We start from the raw sequence: 12,101 nt of genomic DNA on the forward strand, positions 1-12,101 counted from the left end.
CAAAGATGGCTATAGTTTCACATTCACTTTAATTAAATTGTGTATGCTTGATGTTTAAAAGAAATGTTGTTTAGAGTGAATGCCCCAATAGTTTTCTCTGATATATATTTAAGATTTAGTTGTATTTCATATGATGCATGTGCTAAGGCATGAATATTCAATGTTTAACACTGTATTAAATTACATACATGTACTGTAGTTCTTAGACATCCTTAATCTCTAATGACTCCATTCTGTGATCTCTGGTTCTGTGGACGTTGTTTATTTGTCTTAACACAGCACTGTTAACATGCTGTGTGGTATCACGTTTAGCATCGGGGCATTTTAACGAGTTAAAGAGCACAGTATCGGGCCCGATACCAGTATTGGTGCATCATATAATAACATAATAATCAAACAGAATATAATGTATATATATATATATATATATATATATATATATAAATTCTTAAAAAAAATTTTATAAATGTATTTGGATTTTTCTGTATCTCAGAGGATAGATTCACAATGATCTATCATTATACCAGCCATCTGTCATTAGACATAATTATCTGCTTCAGCTAATGAAAAAAAAAACCCTGTTTTAAAATCATTATAGTTTTTTTTTTTTTTTTTTTATCCCCCACACAATAGAGCCATATATAGTAAAGTCATCAGCAGCACAGCCGTGATTTGAAATTGCATGTGTTTGCCTACAGGATAACTGGCATATTTGAAATTCTACCCATATGTGTGTGTGGGGTGCAAGCACACACACATGTAGCCTTATACAGGTCTGGCTGAATCTGAGGGGAACGGGGCCATCTGAATGCTAATGATCTGGCCAGCGCCCAGCACAACACACAACACCCTCTCCAATCCACCATGGCCAGAAGGTCTGCTCAAAGAACCAAGCATCGTGAAAAACCATCTCTGCGGTTGTGAAAGTAAGGATTTCACAATTCTGAAGCTGTAGGTAAGAACCTGCTGGCTAACCTCATTAGGCAACAAGTTGCGTCAAAGATGTGACCTTATAAGACAGTTCATTTACTCAAACTCCAAACCTACATGCATTCTTCTGCCAACAACAAGCTTGTTTGTTAATTTATTCATCTTAGTTTTATAATCTTTTTGTTCCCCCAACCAATCACCTCACAGAACTGAGAACCGCTGCTCTAAACACAAGCCTCTCAAACCAGTTTCTTCTAGAAACGTCTCCCACATGCTGTCCAACTGAGGACTGAATAGCTGAAATAGAGATGCTGGAGCTGCTTGTGCAGGTCTCATGTTTCACGGGCATGACAGCAGTGTGAGGACGGGGTTCTGTTGTGCGAGACACTCTCTCAGAGAAATGCATCCCTCTGCGATCCTGAACACATCTCTCACTGGGCTGGGTTTAACTTCAGCAGGACAGACATGCTAATACACGCTCCCAGCTGCTGCTTGTTTGCTTGGTGTCTCCAACACAAACATCAAGACTCGCATACAAACACACACAGTGACTGTCACAATTAATTCTCTTAAGAATGAATAAATAAAATTTGAATGTAATATGAAACTACACGCTGGAATAATACAGCGAATATACTCTTTCTAGTTTATATACACTGTCCTTCAAGTGCATTCAAGTACACGAGGGACATCTCATCCAGTAAAGGAGATTTCACAGCATTCAATGCACAAACAGGAAGTCTCTGTTGGTAAACCACAAAAGCATCCCGCTAGTGTGCAGTCATTTTCTTGAGCAGCTCCTCTCACCTTGACCAACATTTTTCTGTCATGTTGGCAAAATCTTTTTGCATGAAACCAGTATACAAGAAACGGCTCTCTTCTGTTTCCAGAAACACCTACATCCATAAAGGGCATGTAGGGCACATCAATCAACAAACAAAAAATTACATTTGGTGGTAAATGCGTATTCAACCCCATAAATCAAAAATTTTTCATTGTATTTTTTATTGACCATAAAATATAATAAGTTATATTTATTACAACAGCAATAATAAATAAATTACAAAGAAACGACAAATTGTATGTTATACACACACATATACACACAAGAAAACTGTAATTGTTCATAATTTCTCATTTATTATTGCAGTTTATAGTATGTGTGCGTGCATGTGTGTGTACAAAAATTATGTGAGAGAGTGTGTGTACATGGTAAAAGGAGGTGAGAAATATCAGTTACACTGGTAAACACTACTTTAAAAAAAGTCACACCGATATCTTAACAAATCTTACAGTCCAGTAAGTACTACAACTACAATTATCCTTTTACTGATTAAGAAATGATTTCAACCAGAAAATGAAAGCTGATAGATGTTGGTAGGAGGGCACTTTTAAACCTCTTTAAACCAGCATTTATTATCACAGGCATCTCATCCTCGCACACATTGTCACTCTCTCACATAAGCCCAAAGAATCTGTTTAAAGCAAAAACAATAACAAGTGGATGTCAATGAGGGTGTTAACATTCTCAAATTTCTTGAATTTTCCAGAAGTTCAGTGTCTCCTCTTCTCTTTAATTATTTTTATAACATTCTCCATGATCGTTTGCTTTTATGTTTACAAACGGAGTATGTTACATAAAGATCCGTGGTCACAGGACTGAACTCTTATATGAAGAATGTACTTACATGTGTGTGTTTTCTTTGCTGAGGACACATCTGAAAAAGAGAAGCAATAAAATAAATATTAAACAGGGCTTGCGATAGAGTTCATACTAGACTCTTAAAAAACATTTTGCTTGAAAACTTATGGAAAGAAGTCCATGCTTAAATAGATATTAGATATTAAAAGATATTAAAGATATTAAATTGGACATAACACAAATGATATTTACAAAAAGTTTGTGTTCTGATAAAGTACATTATATATTTTAGGGATGTTCATTTTAACCAGTTCGCCGTTAACCGACCGTTAAGAATTTTGAGCGATTTAAAAAGTCATTTATTTATTTTAAGTAATTTATCAAAATATTTAAAAAGGTTTGCTGCATGGTTAAAATATGCTACGCATTTAAAATATTGTGCTTTTTAGAGAGAGAGAAAAATAAATGCTTATAATAAGTCACATATTATTATTTAATTCAGAAATGGGCCTAATGCCTAGGGATGCACCGGTTGACCGGCCATAAATCGAACCGGGCAGTTTTTGCTTAAAATATTCGATCGGCAATCGGCCGGTTTGTGGTCTTTTTTCGGCCGATTTTTCCAGAAGTGCGCCCGCGTTTACAGAATACATTGTAATCATTCGCTATGCCATTTGTGTGGAAGTATTTCGAAATCTATGCGCTGGTATTTTAGTTCCCCTCACTCTGCAACAAATCATTTCAATTAACAGTATTTAGAAAAGAACAAGAATTAAAAATAGGCCTTTCAGAAGTTACAGCAATTTAAACAAGACAAAACTAATTTATTTAGTCTAAAACAAAACTGAAACCAGCTTTGGGTCTCTCATTCAACACAAATTAAGATGCATTCACAATGTATTTGAATGGCAAATAATTATTTATTATGTGCTTCACTTGTGTTCACATATCCAATATGTTTTGCATAACATCCTGGCGGTATGGTGATAACACTTAACGGCACTGATTTAACTACATATTTAAACTGAGCAGTGTTTATTTTTTCCATATGTTTGACTGACTGTACGTCATTATGATAATGAACAGGATGCATTGTAAAGAGGTCATCGGTAAAGACAGCGGAGAGCAATGAGACTTTTCTTACAAAGGTAAATCAAGGAATCATATTTACTTAATTATTCAGTAAATCAATGTTATTGTAAATGTTAATGTACTTGTTCATCACTGTTACGGAAGATCACTTCCGTCACTTTCCGCGCTTGCGCAGACTAAGCCAGAATGCGAACACACCTCACACACCAGGAAGCACGCGCGCCCCCAGGTCACTTGGATGTGGTTGTGTATAAGAGGTAAAAACTACATAAATACTGTTCGTTTTCTCACACAAACCACTCGTTTCGTGTCTTAGACCATCAAAGTGTACTTACGATGGGGAATTGTTTCATTTGGACTTCTCTGTGCATGCTCTTTGAGGTGGTGACCATAGACCTCCATTATATGAGTTACAGACAATAACGGTTTGACCTAAAAATATCAAAATTGAAACTACTGTGGAAACAGACACCTACATCTTGGATGCCCTTGAGGTAAGCTAAAACATACCCAAATTTAATTTAAAAGTGAACCATCCCTTTAAGTAAAGATATATTTCACATATAGGCTTATTTATTAATTTTATATTATATTATATTATATTATATTATATTATATTATATTAAGCGTTAGTTGTTGGTTAGGAAAAATAACCAAATTAAACATCCCTATTATATTACATTCACATAATTTTTAAAGTACAATTTCTCGCAATTAATTGCTCCTATGATTCTTTTTGTATTTTCTCTTTGAATTCCCAATCCCCCCCCCCCTTTTAAACTGTAAAATCCAACCTTGTATGACCTTTCATGCCTATGCATCATGGGAAATAAAAAAAAAAATACAAATACCAAAAATAATTTGGAAAACAAAAAAAGGTATATTAAAATAATATTATATATAATTACATGTGTTTGTTATATGCCATCATATTGCTAAACCTGAAAATAAGAAATACTATGTATATAGTGAACAATGTACACATTCCTGTTTTTGTTTTTTTAATTGCACAGAAGTGAACTGAAGGCACTCTGTAATCCCAAGCCATCACAGGCCCTGGTTTATGCTTTTACATTCAGGCCAACTCAGGCCAATGCAGTCAATCACCATTAATCCATCCACTCCCTTTAATCAGGGCTATTGTACTACTGCCAGCTCTATTGTGATGTAAAGTGTCCATCTGAGAGAAATACAATCTGTCATGACTAGTGATACTGTTGAAACGAGATACAAGTGGTAAATGGCAACTGCCAATCAACAAAGCATTAACCAGTGATTTGTGTCAAATGAATTTCCATCTGCTTGTAAATTAGACTCAGTTCATGTCCAACTCACAGCAGCAGCATGAGGCAAATGAGACACAACCAATAACTAACTGAACATTTTAGAAATAATAAGGTGGCAAATGTTCATTTCATCATGGATGTGATTGTGCTACTGTTGAAAATCTCAAGCAGCTGTATTAAAATCTGTGTACTATACTTTTTAAATGACTGAAGGATCCTAAAAAGGAGCTTATAATTGCTAGAACCTAAACTGATGAGAAGAGCTTTCTCTTTTTCATATCTTATATCCAGCTGGACCACAACAAACGTTCTGGCTTGAGGCTTTTGAGGAGGCACATTCATTATTCCTCTCCAGCTGAAAAACTGAACGATGAAAAGAAAGGATCTGACTGCAAACCTTTATTTATCCATCTATTTATGAAACGAAACAGGAGAGGCGTAAAAAAGAAATGATCCCGCTTTGTCTCGTTCCCATCATCGCAGTGCAATGTAAGAAGCTGCTTCAGATCTGATGATGCTCAGCAGCAAAATGACAGCGAATCTCCTGTCGCTGTTCTTTCCACCCATTTCTAATCGGTTTAACTCCTCGGTCTCAGTCTCAAATAGCCTCCCCCTGAGTCTCTTTGTTTCTGTCTGTTCACATTGAAATTTCCCTGTAATTCTCCTTCCATGCTCTGAAGAACAGAGAGCATGTAGATGTTCATGGAAAAAATGGCTGAGAGTTGAGAGGATTAGACCACAATAACAATGAAACATTACAGAAAGCAAAGGTCAGACGGATGGTTTGTACCCAGTAAAATGTACTTGCGGCGAAAATATTTGCCGTCCAGATTGTTGGGTAACTGCTGCACATTCAAATTAATCATCTATCTATATATATTAATTAGGGCTGCACGATTATGACCAAAAAATCATAATTGTCAATTATTCCCTTGAAATTGTAATTGTGATTATTAATTACGATTATTACAATTTAAATTGAATGATGTTTATACCACTGTTTGATGCAACTGCATGCTGTATATTTTTATATGAAAATAAGCTGGAAACACTCCAACTAAAAAAAAAAAAAACTTTAGTGCTTTTTTTTTATAGTATTAAACCTTAAATATCAAATAAACATTGGATTGGTTTATTCTTTAAAATATATATAAAAAAGTAAAAATATGAAATGGTATTATGTTATACTAAAACAATGGAAAAACCCTTAAGACAACAAACACACACACACACACACACACACACACACACACATATCTCTCTCTCTATATATATAATCTATATATGTACCGAACCGTGATTTTTGTGTACCGTTATACCCCTTAATATACACACACATACATACATACATACACAATCTCTCTACACGACCCACTGGGTTTCAAAATGTGTGTCAGTTGGCGGGATTCAGGGTGCATACTGTGTTATTAAATATTTTAGGATGGCTTTTAGGGGAGAACATGTGTGCTTTCAATCTTTTCGAGAGATTAGTCAGAGCTGAATGACACAGAAACTGCCTCAGGATTGAGGTAAAACTACTCATTTGGTGAATATTTCAATCCTGTTTAAGCCGGACGCTGAGAGGATCGACATCATCCAATAATGTGCCAAATAAACCTTATTCAACAACGTTAATGGATTTTAAGTTTTACTTTTAACAATTATTAAGTGTTACCGCTGATAATGATTGTTACAAATGTTGTAGTGAAACAAACAGATGGTCTCTTCAGTTCAAACCCTGGGGGTCTGATTACTTAATTCACTGATGTTTTTCAAAGCCAAACTCAACATGGATGTGTACTTGTGTGGATCTGAGTTATGCAGAGTTGATTGGGTTCATGCAAGGTTGGTTAAGTTCACTCCCACTCACCGAATAGTTTTGAGGCCCTGCTCATACTGGAGGTAATAGGTTGTCAAAGTCATTTGGTGTCAGAAACCTAATGAGAGTTTGACACAGTGACTCTATAAACCAACTGAAGAGCTTCAGACACATGGTTAGAGTTGCACTTTCCTTTGAAATAGATATCATTTTTCAGGTGAGCTGACTGTGTTGGGGGTTAGTTAGGGATGTGAGTGCATAAATATTTGAGGCTTTAACTTGGAAACACTAAGGAATCTGATATGTTTTATTCATTGTTCAGGCTTAATGTTTAATCAGGTTGGGGCAATATTCTAACCATGTTTAAGAACTGATGTCCCCATCAGAAACGCAAAGATTTTTTAAAAAAACAGCCTCTGTTTTTTTTTTTTATAAAGAAAGCCTGATGATGCAAAGTCTTTTGTTTGATATGACTGATGGAAGAATTTACAGCGATCAAAGCACAAAATCCATGAGAAGTAGGATCTTCAAATAAAAAACTTGTTCCAAAAAGATTAATTCCCTGAGCAAATAACACTAAGGGTGCTCCGATCACGATCGGCCGATCATTAATGCGCATCTCATCAGTAAAGCCGGTTTTCTAATCAGCGGTTAATTCCATCAGGTGCGTGATTTCACATAGAGCAGCTGTTACTACACAGAGCCGTTGTTAACTGAGAAAATGCGCCAAAAAACGCTGAAAATGAAGTGGATTTGCGCATCTTCTCTATTAACAACGGCTCTGTGTAGTAACAGCTGCTCTATGTGAAATCAAGCACCTGATGGAATTAACCGCTGATTAGAAAACCGGCTTTACTGACGAGATGCGCATAACGATCGGCCGATCGTGATCGGAGCACCCCTAAATAACACTAATCCCAAAACCTTCACCTTCGTATGCCGAAATTATACATCTCTACAAGCTAAGCTGCTTATCCATGAATACATGAACTGACAAAATATGTGTATAAAATGCATACATACAAGTCATGTCACCTTTATTTATAAAGCACTTTTAACAATAAAGATTGTGTCAAAGCTGCATTACAGTATTAAATAGGAAAATAGTGTCAATAATGCAAAGGGCCAAGAGTAAACACTCAATTTTCAGTTAAAGGCAGTTCATTAGGGATGTAATTATTAATGACGAGCTGGTTGAAAATAGATTTAAATTGGTAGAGATGCTAAACAAATCACGATTCTGTTAGGGGTAGGAGTTTATATGAACGCATGTCTGAGGGGAACTTACTGTCTTTAGGAAAGTTGAGATGGTTTGCATTTATGAACTTGAATATGCATTATGCAGAGATGAAAAGAAAAAAATACCAAGGAAACACTTTAAGCGCCACCTGCTGGCAGAGAGTGAATCTGCGTCTCATTCATCTCGTCTGATGTTTTGGTTTCATGCAGATATTTTTATGTTTAGTTTCACAAAACAGAAGTCAAACCATTCTGTTTTTGCATCAAAATTCCGAAATGTTGCATGCATGCAGCATCGTTGTTTGAATCATGATTAAAATTCAGTGGTTGTCTCATTTCGAAAATTAAAGAGCACAGACAGCGCCTTATTTTGTTTATATGAAGAGATTTATTTTATTTGTGTTATTTATTTGATTTGGGGCTTGTTTTATTTAGTTTTGTTATTTATATTTACATTATATTTAAATTTGGTCATTTAGCGACTTATAAATGAGGACAATAGAAGAAATCAAAACCAACAAAAGAGCAATAATATGCAATGCTATATTAGTATATTATAGTTATATTTAAATTTCACGAAGAAATGTACAGCACTTTGCCCAAGCAATAATAAAAGGACATTTGTCTTTAACATATTTTTGTAAAAAAAAAAATGAATCGAATCGTAAGTTGAGTGAATCGTTACATCCCTACAGTTCATCTTTGAATTAATTGATGTCATCATCCAGCTCAGTTCAGTTTAAATAATATCTGTGCAATCAAGACGATGATATCACTGGAAATGAAGTGTCCCCAACTAAGCAAGTCAGAGGCGACTACATACACTACCGTTGAGCTTGGTCAGATTTGTTAATGTTTCTGAAAGATGTTTTCATGCTCATCAAGGCTGAATTTATTTGAATAAAATATAGTAAAAACTGTAATATTACTAAATACTATTATTATTATTTTTAATATTTTAAAATGCAAGTTCACATGATCCTCAAGAAACATTTCTTGCTGTTATTATTTGTACTGCTTAAAATATTTGTGAAAATCCCAATACAGTAGTTTGTTTTCAGGAATCTCTGATGAACTGAAAGTTGAAAAGAACAGCATTCTACACTTAATCCAAAACTTTAAACAATATTTGTCTAATTATTCATAATAATGATTCAACATTTATTTTTTATGAGAAATGTTTTTTTTTTTGCTAAAATGTCGAAATTCTTCTTTAATGGGAAACAAAACGAAGCAGTAAAAATAAAGAAAAACAGGTAAGGAAAACTTTTTACAATTTTATAATTTAATTCTCTGTTTTTGCAGGATGCTTATCTAAAAAAAAAAATTTTTTTTATATATATACAGTATATATATATACAGTATATATATATATATATATATATATATATATATATATATATATATATATATATATATACATATACATATATATATATATATATATATATATATATATATATACATATATATATATACATATATATATATATATATATATATATATATACATATACATATATATATATATATATATATATATATATATATATATATACATATATATATATATACATATATATATATATATATATATATATATATATATATATATATATACATATATATATATATATATATATATATATACACATATACATACATATATATATATATATATATATATATATATATATATATATATATATATACACATATACATACATATATATATATATATATATATATATATATATATATATATATATATATATATATATATATAATTAATATATATATATATATATATATAATTAATATATATATAATTGAGTCCAACACTGTGGGCATTCCAGGGGTCAGAAGGTTCAGACGGACGCACATGGTCACAGGACTTGCTTTTCTTACACATGGTTTCTAGTCGATGAGATGAAGCTGGAATGCAGACCTTAAGACCAACATTACTGTTGTTACAACTCCACTCATCTCTCTCTCTTGCACTCTGTTTGACTCTTTCAGTCCTCTTTAAACTCTTAACTATGTTAATCAGCAAAAATGTCAGTTACACTGATGACAGGTCTTCTCTTCAGTTTGAAGATCACACTGATATTCATGACAGGCTCTGGCACTGGCCGTACACAGTCACTAGGGCTCAAACATACTGATAACCCCCTGAACTCATTAAAGTTAAGAAAAAAAAAAAAGAAAAAAAAAAATGTTCTAAAATGTTTAGTTCAGACTCTGGATTTTGATTGAAAGCCGTTGTTAGATGAAGATAAACCTGTAACTGCTGCACATTCTGTTAATGTGCCAAGTTTCTACTTTGTTTGGCAACTGTAAACAACGGCTAAGCTAATGTAATTTATTACTTGGCAGTACAATGACTTAATTAGCTGTTATTTATTAGTTGTATTCATTATTAAATGATTATTTATATTTAAAATAAGAAAAGTTATGCATGTATTTGTACTACACAATGAACACTTAATTTTAGGGCCTCAGACTGTGAAACTGGTCACAAATGCGACAAAATATTTCATTAATAATTTTAAAAGTTACAACTGGCAATCATCACCTCATTATCCCATTATGTTTTCTGTACGCAATAATGAGGTTTTCAAGAACAATTCATTCACTACATCTATTATGTGACAAATAAACAAAAGACTTGGGATATGAACTAATCATTCACTTTTCTCCATTTATTTTTGGCTGCATTCTAAAGATTTCCTATTTTGGAATATAACGAAAGATCGAGTATGTGAATGCAAGCAGATTTTTTTTTTTTGCTATATTGAAATTATACAATTTTTACGATATGACCAAAAATTTTTCATTATATGGGGAATTTATCATGGTATGGGGAGCAAAACCAAAATGTGGAATAACAGAATGTATAATTCAACAAAGAAACCTCTGGCGTAAAAAAACATTTAGCAGATGTTGTAGTTTTCTTTATATGAACATTCGCTTTAGTAAAGCTACAGAAAATAAGTGCTGAATTAAAGTCATAATGTGACGGTCCAGAGGAAATGGAGAATGGCAAGCATCAGTCAGTGAAATAGCAGGTAGAGTTTCACATCATATTTAATCGACTCTCCAGTCCATTTCTCTCTCTGTCACATCCTTCACACCTTCTTTTGTATTTTTCCATTAGTCTATTTCTGGCTGACAAGCTTACAAGAGATGATGGTCGCATTTACGTAATAGACACACACACACACACACACAAACACATGGACACACACCCACAGAGATCCAGACAGCACTTACACAAACACTCCCACTGTGTATTACAGCACAGAACTGAGATTATGCCAAATTGGGTTAGTAGAGCAGTACTGGGTTACACAGAACAACAAACACACACTGAGGAGGTATGAGAGGGGAGGAGAAGACAAGAAGGAAGATAAAGGGAGGGGAACGAGTGGTCATGAAGTGAACTGCCAACACCAGCTCAATTCATTGCTTATGACCAGCTCTGCATGTTAATCTCTGCGAGTAAAAAGCATGTTGATGTGCCCCTGCCGGGCGTAATGAGGGGGCTATCGGCTCCTACTGTGGAGAGGAAAATAACGGTTATCCACCAAAGGGAGGGAGAGAGCGAGAGATCACATAAAGAGATCATGGAGAGTGTGTGTTAGCAGCAGGATAACAGAGCTTAAACCTCCGAAGGGATTAATAAAATCTGGTTTCCAGGGACTCTGGGATATGTGAATTTAAAAGGTTTAACAGTGCACAACAGCCAGAGAACTGGAAAATATTTTCCAGAGTTTTTTTAGTAGCATATTTGTCAAACAATTCAGAAGATAAAGTGGGGTTCAAAAGTCTAATACCTCTTGCTACTACAATAACAAAAACAAAAGCATCAAAAAATAAAACTGTATTCAATTTATTTAAATTAAATGTAAAAAACAAAAAACAAAAGAAAAACTTTGCTTTCTTGACAGCAGGGCTCAAGCTGAACTCCACAGGTTTTTAATGAAAATTTGTTAAAAAAAAAAAAAAAAAAAAAGATAATGTTCTCTAGCATGACTTGAGAATTATCCAAACGCTAAATGTAAGCAAGAAAAACATGATACATGTTACAGCT

General features: G+C 33.8%; 1 protein-coding gene across 2 annotated transcripts in view; it reads right to left on the bottom strand.

Annotated features, from left to right (window-relative positions):
- LOC127961781 (nuclear receptor ROR-alpha B) overlaps positions 1-12,101 on the bottom strand; it is a 40,297-nt gene that overhangs the window by 15,134 nt on the left and 13,062 nt on the right. For both annotated transcript variants that reach the window (XM_052561034.1, XM_052561033.1), the window contains one exon: positions 2,619-2,648. In XM_052561034.1, the coding sequence (XP_052416994.1) occupies positions 2,619-2,648 (30 nt within the window). The remainder of the gene's footprint in view (positions 1-2,618; positions 2,649-12,101) is intronic.

Source organism: Carassius gibelio, chromosome B7, assembly GCF_023724105.1.
Source record: "Carassius gibelio isolate Cgi1373 ecotype wild population from Czech Republic chromosome B7, carGib1.2-hapl.c, whole genome shotgun sequence".
NCBI classification, from domain to species: domain Eukaryota; kingdom Metazoa; phylum Chordata; class Actinopteri; order Cypriniformes; family Cyprinidae; genus Carassius; species Carassius gibelio.